Consider the following 21,824-nt stretch of genomic DNA (forward strand, 5'->3'; position numbering starts at 1 on the left):
TTGAATGTTGCAAGCGGGAGAAGGTAACATGTATTTTTGCTGGAGGCGGACTCTAAAATGTATCCTGCGCAGGTCTCTACCATAGAGCACTAGTAATCCAGATTTGGTAATCTGAAAAAGTGTATCTGGATCAGGGTGATCCAATCCAATTTTGCTTTCACAAAAGTAGCATGGATTACACGATCCTGGATGGCAAAACATGGGATTTCCAAATTCAGATCGTTCTGAACCAGATTCAACGTTTTGAACAACTGGGCCCGTATTCATAAAGATTCTAAGAGTCCTCTCAGAAAACTCCTAATTTATCTTAAAAACTTTTACGTAGGAGTCTTCGCTTAAGAGCTATTCGGGACCGATCTGAGAGCAACTCTGAGCAAGGAAAACACAACTTTTATCTTAGTGAAGAGGCGGGGCTGACCCCGTTGCTACGTATGACAGTCTTTTGAAGACTGTGGTTGGTTGGTTGTCCAAAAAGGGGAAAAAAGGAGCGCTTTTAAGTATAGGGTCTATTCTAAGCCTTCACTTTGAAATTACAAGCGCAACTTGTCCTATTTTACCATTCTCTCTCACACACACACATTATATATATATATATATATATGTATATAAATCCTTTTATTATTTACCATGCTGTTAATTTCCTATAAGGTATTTGTTTGGCTTAGAGTTATAAACATTGTTCCACTCTCTCCAATTACACTGATTGCTGGCATGTCTATTTAATTGGTGGTTTGAAAGTTGGGTTTAATGCAACAAACATGATCCCTGCACGATCTAATCTATAGTGTCTTACTAAGTAACTGTCATCCATTGTCTGCAACACATTTCTTCTCCCTCTTCGTCTTTCTGCCATTTTCTCCGCTGCTAAAGAAACTCTTAAGCCTCTTAAAAGTCCTCGTCCGTGCTCCTAACAAATTTGATCTTAAGACCTCTTTTAAGGGTTAAGATGCTTTCTGAATTACTTTTTTCTTTACTAGGATTTTTTTAGTTAATTTTAAGAGTAAACGCCCACATTTCTAAGTATTTTCTTAGAATTTTGTCACTAGGAGCTACTCTTTGCATTAAGATTCTTTATGAATACGGGCCCTGGCCTCTGGAGTCACATGGATTACTTTAATAATGTCTTTAATACCTTTCTGAGGCTTGAAAGTGGTAGTTGTGTAGACTGTCAATGGAGGGACAGAAAGCTCTTGATTTTTAGATTAGATTAGATTAGATTCAACTTTATTGTCATTACACAAGTACAAGTACAAGGCAACGAAATGCAGTTTAGGTCTAACCAGAAGTGCAATAGCAGCAAGTGCAGGATATACAACGTTTGCATAAGTGCAGGACATGGATATGTACTGAGTATATATAAATATGTCTATAAATAGAGAGATGGTTATTACTATAAACAGAATTTACAGGTGGATATGTACTATGAATATAATATAATATACAGATGGCTATTACTATAAACAGAATTTTACAGATAGAGGTATACAATGATATGTTAGGCTAAAATGAGGAATATGGCAGTGGATTAAGGTAGTGCAATAAATTATGGACAGAAGCTATCCGAAAAAAAGTGTAAAAGTGCAGTGGAAGTGATTGCATATTACAGTTAGAAGTACGGTGCAAAATACAAATGTAAACAGTAGGTACTGTAAATAACAGTCGGCAGTGCAAATGAGCATAATCCAGTTACGGTGTGGTAGTGCAAAATGAATAAGTAAACAGTTGTTACTGTAATAAAGAGTCGGTAGTGCAAATAACAAAGTGAAGGTGGATGTGAGGTAGGAGAGTTATCAGTATATGAGGGGAGTGGATCAGCGGGGGTTTGAGTTCAGTAAGGAGACAGCTCTGGGGAAAAAACTGTTCTTAAGTCTGCTGGTCCTGGTCCGGTGGATCCTGAAACGCCTGCCGGAGGGCAGGAGAGAAAACAGTCTGTGGGCTGGGTGAGAGGAGTCCTTGAGGATGCTGCGAGCTCGATGCAGACAGCGTTTCCTCTGGATGTGTTCGATGGCAGGCAGTGGAGTCCCTGTGATGCGCTGGGCAGTTTTCACCACCCGCTGCAGTGCCTTGCGCTCCGCAACAGAGCAGCTCCCATACCACACTGCCACACAGTTGGTCAGGATGCTTTCTATTGCGCAGCGATAGAAGTTCACCAGGATAGCCGAGGAGAGCTGATTCTTCCTCAGTGTCCTCAGGAAGAAGAGGCGCTGGTGAGCCTTCTTGACCAGGCTGGAGGTGTTGGTCGTCCACATGTCCGCCGAGATGTGGATCCCCAGGAACTTGAAACTGGAGACACGTTCAACAGCCATTCCATTGATGTGGATGGTGTCGTGTGTGCCTCTTGACTCCTTCCTGAAGTCCACGATGAGCTCCTTCGTTTTGGTGGTGTTGAGGAGCAGGTTATTATCAGCGCACCATGTGGCCAGGTGCTGGATCTCCTCCCTATAGGCAGTCTCATCGTTGTTGCTGATGAGACCAATCACCGTTGTGTCGTCCGCAAACTTGACAATAGAATTAGATCCATACACAGGCTTGCAGTCGGCGGTGAAGAGGGAGTAGAGAAACGGACTTAGCACACAGCCCTGTGGTACACCAGTGTTGAGTGTGATGGATGTGGAGCAGGTGGATCCTGAACGAACATTCTGGGGTCTGTCAGTTAGGAAGTCCAAAATCCAGTTGCACATTGAGGTATTGATGCCCAGGTCTCCAAGTTTGGCTATTAACTTGGTTGGGATGACAGTGTTGAATGCTGAGCTGAAGTCAACAAACAGCATGCGTGCGTAAGTGTTCTTATTGTCCAGGTGAGTGAGCACAGAGTGCAGTGCCATGGAAACGGCATCCTCTGTGCTCCTATTGCTGCGGTAGGCAAACTGGTGTGAGTCCAATGTGGATGGTAGAGAGTCTTTTAGGTGTTCCAGGACCAGCCGCTCAAAGCACTTCATGACGATGGGTGTGAGTGCTACAGGGCGGTAGTCATTAGGGCACCTCGGGTTAGAGTGTTTTGGCACTGGCACAATGGACGTGCGTTTAAAGCATGAAGGTACAGCTGCTTGGGCAAGAGACAGGTTGAAAATGTCTGTAAAAACCTCAGCGAGCTGCTCCGCACATGCCCTGAGAACACGACCAGGGATGTTGTCTGGTCCAGCAGCCTTGTGCGCGCTGATCCGGCTCAGTGACTTGCAGACATCTGTGGTGGAGAGTGTGATTGGTGGGTCAGCTGAGGGTTTGAGCTTGGTGGCAGTTTCTCTGTTGTCTCTTTCAAAACGAGCGTAAAAGTGATTTAGCTCGTTCAGGAAGTTGACATCAGTGGCTGCGGGGGTGGAGTGGGTGGGTTTGTAGTCACTGATGGCCTGGATGCCCTGCCACATGCGTCGAGGGTCAGAGTTGGAAAAGTGACCCTCTATCTTTAGCTTGTAGCAGTGCTTGGCCTTTTTGATGCCCCTCTTCAGGTTTGCTCTGGATGCGCTGTAGGCTTGTGCATCTCCTGATCTGAAGGCAGTATTGCGTGACTTCAGCAGGAGTCGCACTTCCCTGTTCATCCATGGCTTCTGATTTGGGTATGTGGTGATCTGTTTCTGGGTTGTAACACTGTCAATGGTGGTATTGATATGATCCAATACAGAGGAGGTGTAGGAGTCAATGTCCGTGTGAGCGCCACTGGTGGCTTGAGAAGCAAACACACTCCAGTCTGTGTGTAGAAACCTTTCCTGGAGTGTGGAATCAACCCCCGCAGGCCACACCTTGATGGTCTTCACTGATGGCTTCACACGGTTGATGAGGGGTGAATATTTGGGGATGAGGAACAAAGAGATGTGGTCTGACTGTCCCAGGTGGGGGAGGGGTGTCGCAACGTAAGCTCCCGCCATGTTTGTGTACACGTGGTCTAAGGTTTTGTTTCCTCTGGTGTGGCAGGAAACATGCTGGTGAAACTTGGGTAGCACTGACTTTAAGTTTGAATGATTAAAGTCACCTGCAACAATAAAAGCAGCTTCCGGGTGATCAGTCTGTTGTTTACTGATGGCTGCATGAAGTTCTTTCATAGCAAGCTTGGCATCAGCATCCGGGGGAATATAGGCTGCAGTTATAATGGTGGAAGTGAACTCTCGCGGCAGATAAAACGGTCTACATTTAACCATGAGAAACTCCAGGTTAGCTGAACAATGACTCCCAACAGTAACAGAGTTTGTGCACCAGGCTTTGTTAATGTAAATGCACAATCCACCACCTCTGGTCTTACCGGAGCCATCTAATGTTCTATCCGCCCGGAGCGTGTGGCATCCCGCTAGCTCAATAGCGGTGTCCGGTATTCCGCCGTTTAGCCAGGTTTCCGTGAAGATTAGGACGTTACAGTTCAAAAGTTTCTTGCTGTGTGTGATGCTGAGTCGAATCTCCTCCATTTTGTTCACTAGCGACCGTACATTGGCAAGGAAAATACTGGGTAAAGAGAGCCGATGTGGGGTAAGCCTTAGCTTTAGCCTTAGCTTAGCTCTCAGACCACCGCGTATTCCCCGCCTTTGTTTACGATCTCGGCGCCGCCTGCGAGCACTTCCGCCCGGCCGGGCAGAGTGCATAGCCTCGGGTGTTCTAGCGATCTCAGGAAGGAGTCGAAGATTGTCCATAAAACTGTCGGAAATTCGCAAACCAATATCCAAAATCTCACCACGGGTGTACGATGTTAAGGCACAACTATTCTGAACGAACAGACCCGAGATGAGCAGGAAAAATACCGCAAAATTGCAGAATCTGGAGAGACCCAGAGCCTCGCGAACTACTCGCGCCGCCATCTTGGGTTTCATATTTTAATTTTCAAATCTTCATTTGTGTGAAGATTGAAGATGAACGAAAGTATTACAGGTTTGGAATTACATGAGGGTGAGTAATTAATGACAGAATTTTCCATTTTGGGTGAAATAACATTTAATAGGTAGAAACAGGGCTGATTTGTTTAGATGAGACATTTTATAATGCTCTCTGTGAGTGCTTGTGTTAGAGTGCTCTGGTTCTAATTGGAGGTTTTTGGATGCCAAGTAATCTTGTCATTTATTCCCTAACCTGGTATTGGTGTTTGACATACCGATAAGTCAACCACAGCAATCAGATTTTTCAAATTTGTTGTCCAATAATCCTAATCAACTGGGAAAACGAAATGGAAAAATCATTGGCCAAGAAGTCTGTATACCATGTAGGGTTTAATGTGCTGCTTTGAATTTATTGTTATTCAGGCGCTATTGCTTCAACACTGGGCTTGCAGAATGAGCCTCTTGGCCCCATCAAACAACCATCCCTGAGTCGACATCTTGGGAGAGAGAGCGAGACCCCAGCCACCCCGATTGGCTTTCCCCCAGCATCCTCTCCTGCACTGCAGGGAATGAGCATGCCCCTCCTGACTGGGATGTTAGGAGCAGATGGGCCGACTCTACCAGGGGTGAGATGGGTTTCTAATGGCTGCTGCTATTTGTGCACATTTATTTTGTCATGTAGCCTACTCTTACTGCCATGATCTCCCAGAGGAGAGGGTTGAAATTGCTTCAATTTGCTTTTGGTTCAGCGTGAGCTGTTGTTCAGTCCTGTTAGTGTTCAATGTGATGTTAAAGAGTATCTACAGCAGGTTTGTATATTCTGAGCTTTTCTTTTTCTCAAGGCGTCTATATTGGGTGAGCCTCCCAAAGAAGTCGGTGTATCCCAGAACCCCTTTCTCAGTGCTCCTAGCATATTCCCATCTTCAGGTCAGTCTACCTGTGGTGTTTCATGCACCTTTTACGTTTTTTTAATTTTTTTTTATCTTGTTGCATTTCTTGAAGCATTACGTTTATTTAGGTGCCAGCACCAGAGCTCACCCCTACAGGAAGAAAACGCAGATTGGAAGCGCGTCTAACCAACGCACAAACCACAGCATCCACACAAACTATAGCCTGCGCTTCCAAGAGTCTTGCACACCAGAGTTTCCTCCTCTGCACCAGGTTGGCTTATGTGTTAAGAGTAACTTCACTGAACGTTTGACTGCCTCACTATCCCTTTCTGATTGGATGTCACTGTTTGTACCCCATCCACAGGACCCTTTGTCTCACTTGTATGAACAGCAGGAGGTTCTGGAAAATGCAGCGTTTCCTGGCTACGGTTTGCAGGTACAACAGCACCACCTCCCTCCATTGACACTAACTGAAGGATTCTGTTCCAAGATTGGACTCGTGTGAAATTGTAATTTTCTCTGTCTCTCAAGCTCTCCAGGCACGCAGGCTTTGGTGATGCAGGCTCTCCTTTCAGCTATCCCCCCAGCCCCCCACAGTCTTATTTCGGCTTTGGTGCCCATACCAGCATCCCCTCCACCCAGCTCAATAAGGTACTCAAAGGCCACTTTGTCAAACCATGATATTGGGGTTTTTCCTGCCATGACAATCTAGGCACCTAGTGGGACTTCTGGAGCCAGGCTTTTCTTTTTTTTTTACAATTATGGTCAATGACAATATAGGCCCGGTTTCACAGACAGGGCTTAGACTAAGCCAGGATTAGGCCTTAGTTCAATTAGAACATTTAAGTAACTTTTATAAACGTGCCCAAGAAAAAAACATTACTGGTGTGCATCTTGAGACAAAACAATGCCACTGACATATTTTAAGATTTGTCAGTGCAAGATTCTTTCAGTTAAAACAGCTCAAACATGCATTTTAGTCTAGGATTAGCTTAAGCATTGTTTGTGAAACCGGGGGTAAATATACTAATATTTAATTAAAGTAAGTTAATTTTCATGTTATGGCCTATAATTGGTTAATGGCACATTTTAAAATTATATATACTATTTTTGTCTGAGAAAAAAACATTCCGAGGGGGAATTATTTGTGCTAAAAGGCATTACAGCATTATAGGGCCCTAAGAATTTTTTTTTTTTTCAGTTTTTTTCTGATTATTTTTTCAGGGACTCCATTTTAATGGTTATATTACATTATAGTAATCAATAAGCTTGTCTAATTAATTGAAATCATGAAAATTATACAATTTACAAACAATTTATTAAGTAACAATTACATGTTTAGGGCACTGAAATATATATATATATTTTTTTTTTTACTAAATTATGAGCTTTTTTCCTTCCAGAATGTGTTAAATTCTGTATGAAATTTTTCTTGCAGTCAAGTGAAGGCTTAAGGGTAAATGACAAATAAGAAAAATAATAATTTTAAGCAAAAGAGTTTTAAAATGCATTTTTAGGTACAAAAAATATTGGTTTTACAGCTTTTATGACCGCATTAATTCATTATTAAACAAGATTTCTGATTTTACCACCCAGAAAATGTCAGGTGGTGCGACCATATATTAATTTAAAATATACATATGAATATTGTAAAATGCATATCACATGGTAAATTCCCTTTTCTATGTACTGCCCTTTTAGTCCAATTCATATAATTGGACACTTTTCTATGTGTTCAGAACACAATTTTCCATAAGGAGGATTTTTTTTTTTTTTCGTATACATTTATATAATGGTTTACATTTATATTTCTTACTTCATTTTGCAATTACAGTGGGAATTGATACTTTTAAATGTAAATTTGCTGGTCACACCACCTGACATTTTAGGTCTTTGAAACACCAACTCAAAGTCAATTGAATTTCAAAAAAATTAAAAGAGTATCTTATAAAGGAAATATTGTCGATCAATTTGATGTGACATGTATTTATTAAAAATATTTTTGGGGAAAATAATGTATTCGGACACACAAATACGTGTCATGTCATTGACCCATAAAACGTTATCTTTTAATCATATGACATTAAACCGCTTTTGACAAAGTACTGCACGAGTTTTACTGTTAAAAATAAAAACATGGAAGACTAATTGATTTGTTCCTTAAAGTTTTAATGTATTACATTAAGATGTAGCTAAATTCCTCTGTACAATAGTGTAAAATATATTTCTCTATTTATATTGTCAATTTCTTAGCTGAACTTAAAAGGTCTTCATGGCAACCATCAAAATAAAAGTTGAGTTTGTGCGTTTATGATATGACAATATTTTTTCACAAATGAAACGGTAAAATGCTCATGAAATGACTCTGTAGATGAAGTTCATGCATTCATGTCTTCATATAGTGAGGCGGCAGAGGCTGAAAACACTGCGAGCATCACGTGTTTCAATGTGTGTGGTAAATGTAACCGTGTGTCTGCGCCATTAACTCAGACACAGGGAACATTCTAATGTCATCACCGCTGTTTTCAACATGGCTGCTTAATTTTGTGAAAACCATGAGTTTTCTTCAGGATTCTTTAAAGGGTTAGTTCACCCAAAAATGCAAATTCTGTCATTAATTACTTACCCTCATGTCGTTCGACACCCGTAAGACCTCCGTTCATCTTCGGAACAGAAATGAAGATATTTTAGTTGAAATCTGATGGCTCTGAAAGGCCTCCATTGACACAATGCACGGTTTACTCTCAAGACCCTTAAAAGGTACTAAAGACGTCGTTACAAAGTCCATCTCACTACAGTGGTTCTACAATAACTTTATGAATCGGCGAAAATAGTTTTTGTGCGCAAAAAAAACCTAAATAACGACTTGTATAGTGATGACGATTTCAAAACACGGCCTCATGAAGCTTTGAAGCGTTATGAATCAGTGAGCCGAATGATGATTTGGATCGTGTGTCAAACCACCAAACTGCTGAAATTTGGCGATTCAAACCACTGATTCGACTCACTGATTCATAACGCTTCGAAGCTTCATGAGGCCGTGTTTTGAAATCGTCATCACTATATAAGTCGTTATTTAGGGTTTTTTTGCGCACAAACTATTCTCGCCGATTCATAAAGTTATTTTAGAACCACTGTAGTGAGATGGACTTTGTAACGACGTCTTTAGTACCTTTTAAGGGTCTTGAGAGTGAACCGTGCCATTGTGCCAATGGAGGCCTTTCAGAGCCATCAGATTTCAACTAAAATATCTTCATTTGTGTTCTGAAGATGAACGGAGGTCTTACGGGTGTCGAACGACATGAGGGTAAGTAATTAATGACAGAATTTTCATTTTTGGGTGAACTAACCCTTTAAGTTTCAAAGAACAGCATTTATCTTTCCTTAAAAGGAAATCTTTTGCAACTTTCTTTATGGTCACTTAATTAGTTTAATATCCTTGCTGAATACGTGTTCATTTCTTAAAAAAAAAAAAAAAAAAATATGATAAGACTCCCACATTTTTTAACAGTAGTGTGTAAACATTGCACATCCCTGTCCAAAATGAAGTGTCTATGCCTTTGTGACCATCTCCAAGTTATCTAATATGTATTGCAAAATTGATATTATAAATCCTTTCATTTGGACGGACAGGCGAATTTAAAGTGGCCAGAGTGGCCGTGCAGCTCAACAAAAAGAGCGACACTTGTTTGATCACAAAGTTGGCCGCAAGCCCAAGAATCACTTATCTGGATCCATTTTCAGAACTTCACATCACTTTATTTTTACATAATATCCATCTTGTTATGGCCATCTTATGCACATAAAAATCGTAATATGTAAGAAAGTTGAATATAAGTGATTTGTTTCTTCAGGCTGTTGGAATGCCTCCAGTGACTCATTCCAGCCTGTTTCCTGCTGCACCTGGTGCTGGTATGAAGGTAGGCCATCTTCAGCCCTGATGTCTAGCTTCTATATTTGCTCCTTGTCAATTATCGCACAAGTGTGCCAGGAACCTTTTCAACGGCTATTCTTAGCGCGACTCATCGATTTTCATTTTGTTTTTTTCTGTCCGTGTTTAGACTCCCATCGGTGGGCAGAAGCGTCTGTTCTCCCGTCTCATCCCGTCTCCTGAGCCCAGTCCAGAGGGTGGCTATGTAGGTCAGCACTCTCAGGGTCTCGGGGGGCACTACGCCGACTCCTACCTGAAACGCAAACGCATCTTTTGACCAGCACTTGATGGCTTCCTCTAAACCACCAGCTTTCAAAGGGATTGCTGCTTTAATACCACCTTTAAGTGTGTTTGTGTGTGTGTGAGAGAGCGGTAGACCGTCATTGAGTTCGCTTTGGGGAAAGAAACAAATGGGAACCAGTGGAGGACCCGGAAGCTTAGATGATTGGTCACATGGATGATTGCTGAAGTTTGTGCGTGTATATAATTTCAATGTGTATGTGTAAATAGTTTTTTTATTTTTATTTGCCTTTTTAATTTTGTTTTAATTTTAATTTTTTTAATTTCATTTTTGTAAGATGCAACAAACACCACAACAAAAGGAAAGGGTTCCTGTCTTGTTCATCTGAATAGTCCTATTTTGTAGTTTTTTTTAATTTTTTTTATTTGATTTATTTTGAATAATTTAAGCAGGACGATAGCCTTTTTCTGCTACGCCTCTTGTTAGTTGTGTGTGTATATAGTTGTCTAAAAATGCTTCTCCACTACTCACATACAAGTGCCAAGCCTTGCATGATTCGAATATCATGTGTCTGTGCAACGGATATGGTAGTTGTCTGTTCTCTTCAGTGAGTCACCTGTTTGTGTCTTTATGGCGAGCTCTGGGTTAGTGTTATTCTCAAAATAGTTTTCCCCCCACCACGCACCGTATTTGTTGCACTACTTTCCATCCTTTCGTCCCGTTTAACAGAGTCGAGCTGTAAAATGGGTTGATTGTTGAGCGTTGCACTTGGAGGATATGGATCATGTATATTCATCCTCCAGAATCTGTCCTTTCGTCGCTCGTTCACGCTCATTCTTGTTTTCTGCCTGCTTTCACACCTCTCTTTGACCTCGTTCAACCTGCACCGTTTTGCTGTTGCAAAGCGTTAGCGTCTCAGCCGTCACGTTATGAAGCCCCAGCTGGTTGGAGATCTATGGGCTGCCGTTCTCCCCTCACCAGGCTCCGAGTGCTGCTGAAAGCACAGTATGCCTGCTGTTGCTTCTGTATTTCCACACACACTCTCTCCTCGTGTCCTCCGTTAGGTGCCTCTCCTCTGCAGACCAGCAGAGGGAGCCAGTTAGCTTTTCAGTTGGCACTTCTCCATATATATATTTTTTTTCTTCTCCTTTTCTTTTAAATCGAGAGCCAACAGTCTGAAGCAGGCCGGACCTGTGCCCTAGTGTGACATTCACTTTAACCGTTGTAACTGTGACTATCTTTTCCCCGCTGCGGTTTTAACTATGCCCCAGACGGGAAGAAGCTTCCGCAGACTGGAATGTGATTTGACGTATGATTGAGTACTTGGTCTGTGTGCGACTTATTAATCTGGTTGACATTTTGATTTGTGATAACGCATTACCTCTGACTTGTACCGCGCGGCTTACGATGGAACACGGAGTTACTTGTGTGTCTAAAAACCGGCAGTGTTTACTGTAATCTCTCCATACTGTGAGCCTCGACTACATTTAACTTTGTTTATTTGCGGTGTACCTGCTTGAGTTTGATTATATTTCCTCTCTGGAGTCTTGAACTCGTGTTCTTCTATTTCTTCTAGTCTGTAATGGTATCAAAATTGCTGCTCCGTATTTTGTATCCATCTGAGTGAAATTGCACAGTGCGGTATCTTGTAAATGATTTTTCACGTGTGATACGTGGTAAGAGCTGCTATTGCTGTGTGACATGAACTAAACCTTTCAGATGTGTTAAATGAACTCCTCATCATCAATTACTCTTTCCTTTTGTACAGCTCTTCTGCCCTGTTTTTGTGACATTTGAACAAGTAAATGTTATTTAAGTTCATCTTCATGACGTTTGTGTGGTCAATCAATTATGCACATCAACTACATCCAAAACTCGGTCCAGCAGAGTTAAGCTCCAACTTGCGTCCAAACACCTGCCGGGAAGTTTAGTATGCCTTGACCTTCATTAGTTGGTTCAGGTGTGTTTAATTGGGGTTGTATCTAAGCTCTGCAGGACAGTAGCCCTCCGGGATTGGACACCTCATGCTAATTTCAAAGGGGAGTACAGACACCCCACCCCACCCAATGATTATATGAGGGTTGAATTGATACAGAAGTACACCAGAAATTCATAGAAAATGAGCCATTTGGAAAGGTGCATTTAATAAAGATCATAAAAATCATAGATTCTTCTACATTTTAAGCAGTAGGTATTAAACGGGTCACGTTTGTGTAACCCTAATCAAGTTTTGGAAAATTCCCATTAGAAAGCTTGTAACAATCTCATCCTGGACCTGCTGTCGTAGCAATAGGTCGGTAAGATTTAACCTGCTCGGGTTTATTTCATTTAAACAGGATTAACAGGTGGTACTTAACCCTCTGGGGTTCTTCGGGTCAAATGACCTGAAGCGTTTTATACATTTTTTTTTTAAATCTTAGCTTCCTTTGGAATGGTCCGAAACTTGGTGACTTTATTGGTACTTGGTACATGAACTTGGTACCAAGTACCAATAAAGTCACCAAGTTTCGGACCATTCCGATGAAGCTACGATTTAAAAAAATATATATTTTTAAAACGCTTCGGGTCATTTTTGACCCGAAGAACCCCAGAGGGTTAAAATCTGCCCCAACCACTGCTACTTTATTACTGAAACAGGGGCAATAATTATTTTAAATAATGTAAGATTAATTTGAAAATATGTTGTGTAGTTTATAATATAGACACAGCCACTTGATTGAGAGATTTAGTTGATGGAAAAATTACTTAATAATTTTATTTCCACACATGCTGTACTGTTAATCTGAGCCGTGAGTGGTGACAGATTATGGGAGTGGCTTGATGCAGCAGGAGATGGAAATCATGTATATATAATTTTTTTTATATATTTTTCCATGTCATTTTGGTTACTTTTAATTGTTTCCTTATAAAGGTCAAGAAATGCAGGTGTCTTTTTTTATTATATGATGTCACTATGTTGCTTGATACCATCCAATCGCTGCATTGCTGATCGGGATTTTGAGTATCGATGCATGTGCCCTTTTCAAGGAACACAAGAACATGCAGTTATCTCAGACAATTTAATCCGATCCACAAATTAGTTTGAAGAACCAAATGAGCCAGCGTTCAGTTATCACGATTTAAAGATCTGGGATCTGTCAAATCATCTCACATGTATTAAGCGAGCTATGAAGAACAGGCCCCAGCTCTACCAGTTTATTTGTCAGCAAAAGTCTGCCTTTTGATAAACTTAATTTACCGTTTTGTCATCCGGTGTACAGCTCCAGGGCTTTTGTTAACCTTTGTTGTGTTCGGGTCATTTTGACCCGGAGACGATTTCTTTTTCCTGAGAATGTTAAAGCTTTGGACTAAAACTAGCTGACTTTGCTCACCCATAGTATGAACCCCTGTGTGTTTTTTTTTTTACTAAGTCATATTTATAAAAGCTACTTAAATGTCCTAATTGAACTAAAGCCTAATCCTGGTTTAATATAAAACTTGTCTGTGAAACTGGGCCTTAAAGGATTAGTTCACTTTTAAATAAACTTTTGCTGATAATTTACTCACCCCCATGTTATCTAAGATGTCCATGTATTTCTTTCTGCAGTCAAAAAGAAATTAAGGTTTTTGATGAAAACATTCCAGGATTTTTCTCCATATAATGGACTTCAATGGGCTCCAAACGGTTCAAGGTCCAAATTACAGTTTCAGTGCAGCTTCAAAGGGCTTTAAACGATACCAGACGATGAATAAGGGTCTTATCTAGCGAAACGATCAGTTTCTGCGAGAAACCGAGCAGTATTTGTTATTATTTTACCTCTTATCAGACAAATCATCTGAGCTCAGCCAAAACTTCCGCTAAGTGAGGTCAAAATATGAGCGTGGTCATAGATATATCGATCGTAGATTCCTCATTCTACTGATCCATGCAGGCGCTAATGAGGCATCTATGTATATATCTATGACCACGCTTGTATTTTGACCTCACTTAGTGGAAGTTATGGGGGAGCTCAGAGATCATGTTCGTCTGATAAGAGGTAAAATAATAACAAATACTGCTCGGTTTCTCGCAGAAACTGATCGTTTCGCTAGATAAGACCCTTATTCATCGTCTGGTATCGTTTAAAGCCTTTTGAAGCTGTACTTGAGCCGTTTGGAGCCCATTGAAGTCCATTATATGGCGAAAAATCCTGGAATGTTTTCATCAAAAACCTTAATTTCTTTTCGACTGAAGAAAGAAAGACATGGACATCTTAGATGACATGGGGGTGAGTAAATTATCAGCAAAAGTTTATTTAAAAGTGAACCAATCCTTTAAAGGGATAGTTCACCCAATTTTAATTCTGTCATCATTTACCAAGTAGAGAGAGCAACCATTTACTACCATAGTATTTTTTTCCCTACTATGGTTGTCAATGGTTGCTCTCTCTGCTTGTTTACAAAGATTCTTCAAAATATCTTTTGTGTTGAGCAGAACAAAGAAACTCTTACAGGTTTGAAACAATTTGATTAAATTGACAGAATTTTAATTTTTTTGGGTGAACTATCCCTTTAAGGCCAAAGTATTCTTGAGTTTTTACACGTATGCGAGGGTCAGCGTACAGTGCGCTTGATGCAAATTTCGTCATCAGAAGACTACATGCATACTGAAAGCACAACACTGAATTTTTGTTGCGCATCTAATTTTTTTTGCAGTATTTATGCGTAAAACAACAAAGTGTACTTTCAGCTTCAGTGTTCAGGAGCATGTTCATATATGTACATGTGCTTGCAAACTTAAATGCCTCAGACCTGTGCATGCATGGATACTTGTACATTCATGTACACAAACAAACTATTGAGCATTACAGGCTTTCTTTTTCACAGAGATGAACTTTATCCTCAGATCAATGAGGCTCAAATCAATGAGGTCTTCAAAAAGAAATACAAAAACATGCCCTAATTGTTGATAAAACAAGATTGAATCCAATATTTGGTGATCATATATCATACTGAACGATTTACAATAAATGTGTATAATGCTGGTCATTTTTGACTGGGAAGGTGTTACAGGGTTTTCAACACTGCATAAAGGTTAAAAACTACAGATCGAACCTCTGCATTTGTGTATTCCTGCCCATTGACAGTCGAATAAACATTTTTTGTCAAAAGGGAATGCAACAGCATTTTTCTTATAGTCATGTTTTTACTGCACAGCCAAATTTGATTAAAAGTCATTCTTGCTTGCAATAAATGTAACTTTAATGTGACACATTATCCCTGGTTTCACAGACAACGCTTAGGCCTATCCCAGACTAAAATGCATGTTTTAACTGAAAGCAACTTGCACTGGCATATTTTAAGATGTCAATGTCATTGTGTCTCAAGATGCACACCAGTGATGTTTTATATTGAACTAATGCCTAATCTTGGCTTAATCTAAGCCCTGTCTGTGGAACCAGGCCTATACCTTTTAAATCATGGTTATTTTGACATGGACCAACTCTGAAAATCAAGGTTTAAACCATATTATGGGTTTCCCTCTGGTAATTGTGAAATGAAATGAAGGCAGCAGAAATGTCACTTTTATCAAGTGCATCTGTGCTAGAGTAAGCAAAAGCTTAGTCAGAAAGAGACAATAGAGTATTGTTGCTACTTTGAGGATGGATGACTATCAACTATTATACAGTCTGCATCAAGAGCTAACCACCGCTAAAGATATCTGTCAAACTACGTCTATCGTCTAATGCTTTTTTTCATCTCTCCTGGAGGCCTTTGGTGCTGATAATCCACTGTGAGTAATGTCGTATTGTTCTATGCCAAAACAATGTCTCTTTGTGGGTGCCTTTGAGTTGGATAAGCCCTAAAGATACCACAATCAGTGACACTTCATCTGCAACACTTTCTCTGATGACATCTTGGCTCAAGCTAAGGTGATGCTTTTTTATTTGTGGCCTTTTTGCTTTGTAAAGGAATGGGGCTGGAAAATCATGCATGATTTTCTTCCAAAAGTTCGTCCATGCAACTTAAAATGTGAATATTTGAGCTACACTCTTTCCATACGATGAATAACCCAGTCGTCAAGCACAAAAATTATATGAACTATTTTCAAAAGTCCTCTAATATATACAAGTGCTATACAAATAAATTTGAATTGAATTAATACCAAATAGCTGAACTGATCAAACTTGAATTTGCCTCGTCATTGATTTCCTGTTACATTCGTTATACCATGAATCTTGTTCATGTTCAAACCTGTTGATACCACAACACACACACACAAATCCATGAAGTCTGTGAGCAGTTTCTCTCCCTCCTTGTGTCAAGTAGCTGGAGTCAAGATCCAGTCAGAGAGCCAGACAGATAAAATGCTGAATTTGTAGCAACATCTTTTCAAATGCTGAGCTGAACAAAAATACAACCTAATCCAATTTTTGCAATATGCCTATGTAGCCAAAATGCCTACATAAATACAACAGAACTGACCTGAATGGCTAGTGGAGATGCTGACGTAGCATTGTAACTAACCATCACAGCTCTATTCAAAGCTTGCTAATGTTCTCAATTATGAAATGCCTCAGAAAAGTTGTTTTCTCTGCGGTCTATAAGCCGAGATTCAATCCCAGGCTTGAAGCTTTGAGACTCAGGAAGGCCACATTTATGTAGTCTCCAGATCAAGACTTCAAATCTTGTATTAAGGTATGCTGTTTCTGGCTGAACTATCCCTCAACCGTGTCAGAACATGAGCTCTAACCGCTAGACCGTGAATGTGTTCTCCTTATGCTACAGCAATGGAAATTCCCAATTTTCCCCCTTCCTAAACGCACCATTCGTTCTTCTGAAAGTCTCCCTGTGAATAACTCGCAATCATTTGAGCAAAAATTCTGGATGAATTTGGCTTTGTGATTGCTCCCAACAGACCTTACATGTGTCCATCAACCTCCCTCTGGAAGTTATAAAAACAACTCGACCCTGTCTTCAAGAAACCAAAATAAACTGCACCTGCCCCACTTCCAAATGTCTGGCCATTTATCGCATTCCTTTTTTCATTCCTCCTAGCCTTCGCATTCAAGACGACTCAACTGCTCAACTTGTGCATTTTTCTGGGTGAGTGTCGTCAACTGACCTGGACCATTCGTTTAATTCCATCAGCAGGAAAGACTCGCTCTCCTCACAACCCGTCCGTAGCCTCACCGCTGGGCTTCTCAGGAATGCACAGTGCAGAATGGAAGTGTGTCCTACTCCTCAACATCTAGAAGTGTCCAATCATAAGTTCTTCCGTCCCATTTCACACTCATTTGGACATTTATTTGTGCACTGCACCTCTCTGACATTTCAAACTAGATGCTTGTACCCTCAAGCTTAATCGGGATTGGACTGAATTCCTCTTTCTCCCAGCTAAGACCTCTCTCACAAAATTTCGGCATTGAAGGTCGAACCACTGTGGCCTCCAGCTTTGTCAAAGCACTTGGTGTCAAGTAGTCTCAGGCTCAGATGGACTCGCAGACATGTTTGCAGAGTTAGTAGAGTGCAAGCATGTTGCTTTTACAATAATTTATTTTATGTGCTGTCTTTACAACCTTGTGTAGATTTAAAAGATCCAACACACTGCCAAAATGTATGTCCCTAATATATAATTTGATGTATATTTTACATTCATCACTGTTGTCAAAGACAAAAATATATATAATATATATCTCTCTCATTAAAGGTGCACTATGTAACATTTTTTGCAGTAAAATATCCAAAAAGCACAAGGCCAGTGTTATATATTTTGTTCAGTTGAGTACTTACAATATCCCAAATGTTTCCAACTATTTTTAAATCGTGAGAAATTGCTATTTTAACCAAGGAACCGGGACGTGTGAGGGAGTCGCCTGTCAATTGCGCCATATCTCCGTTACCCTCTGTTTCCGGTTTTATTTTGCAGAAACGCTTTACTCTCACTGCAGTGTGCAACAAGTGTCATAGCAGCCGCCAAGCGAACGCACAGAGTAATGTCATAACATCATTTTCAACACACTCAGATGTGTCTAATATGATAAACAGAGCTGCGTTACCTCATGACCAGAAAAGCGGAAGTGGCGACTGTGGCATAATAAAAGTCCCGCTGCTCGCCTCGCGTGTTGCGTTCATCTTATTAACAATCGCTCCAGCGGCCTTGCTCAGCTCCACAACACTCTGTCCTACAGTAATGTTAATAATCGCATCCCTGAACATGATTTCTGACCGATTCTTTTCCACCGGCTGTGAGTTGAAGACCACATGTCCAAAGATTCTGCGCTCATACGTAGAGTCATCAAACTACACCTTTGTTTTGAACAGGCGACCTCTAGTGGACGGAAAAGTTACAACTAAATTGTCAAAATGCATAAATTTACTTGAAATATTTTATTTAGTATTTTAGATTTACAGTTTTTCTCGATTTCGACTATTTCAGTTGGCACAATTTCCTAAACCATTTATTCAGGTTTAACCATGTTCTCATTCATAAAATAAAAACACAATATAATTGACCGTTCGCAAAGACCCGCCCCCTTTAGTTACTGCTGCTATGTCCGACAAGCCATAGCGCTCTCACACCACACACATGTTCTCACATAGAGAAAATACATTGCGGAGCAAAGAGAGCACAAAATAAGCATGAATGAACACTAAAAGAAATGTTGTTTCAACCGCAGAAAGACGTCAGTACACACCGTTTTTCCAAGTTCAAGTCCGCCAACGTTAATCTACTAACTCTCCTGACTGCTTTGTCAGACAAAACGGCAGATTCGGCGATGTGATTGGTCAGATCGCCTGTCAATCCAACTTGCGGCGAAGGGTGAATTGTCAATGCAAACTCAAATGGTACACATTTATACACGAGTAATTAAGTAGCAAAGCTGATGACACACCAATCAGAATCTCAGGATAATATAAACAGGAGTACGTGTGATTAGAAAATGCATCCTTAAACTGGAGAGAGCTCAAAGGATCATCTATAGGGTTATGCAAAGTTAGGTGTCATCCATCTCCTTTGTTGACCTCAATATGACAATAATGCGGTCCTGTTGCTTTATACCCCACAACACAATGAAAATAAAGCCCTTCCTCGACCAATAGTCCTGTGCTCTAGCATTTGCCCTTGAGCAAATCTATGCTTCAGCACAACTTGTTTTTTAACCTTCTCTTGTTACACCTCTGCTCATATCTCTACACTGTCGCTGTAATATCTGCTTAAGTTCCCTTCAAGTCACGCCAGTCAAGGGCTTGCGACTGTGCGCTTTCTTGTGGTGCCTTCGTTTAAATTCTAGTGTCCCTGATAGACAACTGACAAAAAAGCAGAACCTACTGGATTACAGAAAGTGTTTTCTGTGCTAATGTACCATGTCTAAGCATTCAGAAATGAAAATGAAATTCACTTTTCGTCCTGAAATATTTTTGTCCCCCACCAAATCTAGAATAAAAATATACATCCAGAAAGAAAACGGAAACACATGGCAAATTTGTCTGAATTAAAGTGTTTTTTACTGATGCATGAGGGAACGAATGTTGATATGGCGCGTCAACACTATTGTGCGCTTTGCAGGATTCCTCCACTGATGTGAGTGAACGCCCCATGGAGTTATACAGTCGGATTTGGCTGCCGAATAAAGGCCGTCCCTGTTGGACCTGGCTGCCTGAAAAAGTCACTCTGCACCCACTCTGTCAGCACCAAAGGTTAAGATTTGAAGATTTGGATTACTCATCAATAAACACAAACAATCTGTGATTTCTATCTCCATAGAGTACAGAAATGTCAATACAGGCTCTCACACTGCTGGACCGGGAGACATTAAATGGACTTTTCGGAGAAGGAGATACTCATAGGGTGGCTTGACATTATCATTTTGAAATAGGAAAATGAAAATGTCAACATTTTCCACTCCCTTTTGTCTGGGGTTGATGTCAAGGTTCCTATCTCAAATTCTGTTTAGGTTTGGAATGTTTGGCACAACGACTTTTCGTCGAGGAGGTGATGGAAGATATTTCCTTCTTCATCCCACACTGTTTTGAGCCATGTTTACCCCTCTCTCTCTCTCTCTCTCTTTTCAAAAGACCTATTTGTATGTTCAGCATTCTTGTTTATGTGCCCTTCAGCCCCTAAGACCACTGCAGAAGGACAAGAGCCTCTCCCGGAGACTCAGCCTGTCCCAGTAATTAGGTTAAAAGGCTGCTGTGATTGGCTGACCAGTGCTAAGCCTATGTGCTCCAGCCCACTTGGCACTATATGTTGAAAATGCCAAGCCCTACTAAATGAGCAGAATAAATACACTCAAGAAACCAAAGGGCATCTAAAAAGGCCAAACATACACTGCAAGCCCTAATAAGATAGCAAAACACAAAATTTGAGTTAATCAGTTAACAGTTACTTCTGATGTAATTGCATTACAGACTATAGAACAATTTTATTTCAAATTTTACATCAAAATTTTACGTTAAAATGTATTTTTAACTCCCATTAAATTCTCTGATCAGTTCAAGAATAATTAATGCAATTTATATTATTTATTTGAAAGAATAAAAAAATCTGTTTTTTATGTCTATCCTTGTATTGTTCAACGGGTCGGGGTTGATATGGAATATCAATTTGTTGATAGAAAGTAATTAGTAATGTAATACTTTTTAAAGAGAATATTTAGAAGGCTATAGTAATGTATTTACACTGTTAAACCGTTGAGTTTTACCGTTTTCGAAACCATTCAGCCGATCTCTGGGTCTGGCCGTAGCACTTTTAGCATAGCTTAGCATAGACCATTGAATCTGATTATACCGTTGACTCTTCTGTAGTTACATCATGTACTAAGGCCGAGGAAAAATGAAAAGTTGCGATTTTCTAGGCCGATATGGCTAGGAACTATACTCTCATTCCTGCGTAATAATCAAGTAACTTTGTCGTACCATGGGTGCAGTAATGATATTAGGCAGCTCCTGAAAATAGGCTAACTTCCGTCAACATAACCAACGTGACAACCTGCTTGCACAGGGAGTGTGCTGGGGACTATTTTCAGGTGCTAGTTGTGTCTCAGATCAGTAAATAAAACGTATGGACAGTAGCCTACTTCTGAAGCGTGGACTGATGCAAAGCATGCTGCTGTGAAATGGAAATCTGCTTAATTCAGTTTAAGTCTGGCTTAAAGGTATAGTTCACCAAAAAATGAAAATTCTGTCATACTCTGTAATTACTCATCATGTTCCAAACTCGTAAGACTTTCGTTCATCTTCGGAACACAAGTGAAGATCTTTTTGATGAAGTCTGAGAGCGTTCTGTCCCTCCATTAACAGCTTCGCAACTACCACTTTGATGCTTCAAAAAAATTCATAGTGATCAAAAAACTAATCCTTATGAATTGAGACGTTTAATAAAAAATATCTGAAGAGACACGATCGCTTTATATATGAATAGATTTAGTATAGATTTAGTTTATATTCACATTTAAACATTGATTAGTGAACATGAACAGAAGCTCAACCAAAACCTGCATGAGAATGAACCTCATTAGCTCAAACGTTCCGTGTAACACATGAGGATGAACCTCATTGGTTCTTATCAGTGATGCGCGGGTTGATCCAAAATGAGCGGGTGCCCGCGGCCACCCGCGGTTACCCGCGGTTACGAGTCATCCAAAAATATTTTTAATGATATTCGGGTCACGGTCGGTCGGATCGTCAATAAATCCTTATTTACCTTTTGAATGTTGAGCGTTATTAACTTTTGAATAAATGCTGACGCGGGACAAAATGCCCGATTTCCCAAAACGTTGAACTGAGCAATGCCATTGTACCATTTTAATAGGCTACTTTTAAACGCATTTAAAGTCAGTTTTATGTATTTTCTGAGAGGGGGCGGGATTTTTGTTGGGAAAGTCGGGGGAGAGACGCACACTTCGATTAGACTGGATAAACACATGCAGCATCTTAATTGTTAAGAAAATTAAACGAAATAAATGAATAAATCAAGCCTGTATTACATAACACTAGGCTAT

At 40.3% G+C, this 21,824-nt stretch overlaps 1 protein-coding gene across 2 annotated transcripts in view; it reads left to right on the plus strand.

The window, feature by feature from the left end:
* Nucleotides 1–11,684, plus strand: part of raver1 (ribonucleoprotein, PTB-binding 1) — a 29,706-nt gene extending 18,022 nt beyond the window's left edge. For both annotated transcript variants that reach the window (XM_079820086.1, XM_079820085.1), the window contains 7 exons: nt 5,220–5,422; nt 5,639–5,723; nt 5,815–5,957; nt 6,051–6,122; nt 6,218–6,337; nt 9,541–9,606; nt 9,748–11,684. In XM_079820086.1, the coding sequence (XP_079676212.1) occupies nt 5,220–5,422; nt 5,639–5,723; nt 5,815–5,957; nt 6,051–6,122; nt 6,218–6,337; nt 9,541–9,606; nt 9,748–9,894 (836 nt within the window). In that variant the 3' untranslated portion in view covers nt 9,895–11,684. The remainder of the gene's footprint in view (nt 1–5,219; nt 5,423–5,638; nt 5,724–5,814; nt 5,958–6,050; nt 6,123–6,217; nt 6,338–9,540; nt 9,607–9,747) is intronic.
* Nucleotides 11,685–21,824: the final 10,140 nt, after the last annotated feature.

Source organism: Gobio gobio, assembly GCF_949357685.1.
Source record: "Gobio gobio genome assembly, chromosome: 1".
Lineage (NCBI taxonomy): Eukaryota > Metazoa > Chordata > Actinopteri > Cypriniformes > Gobionidae > Gobio > Gobio gobio.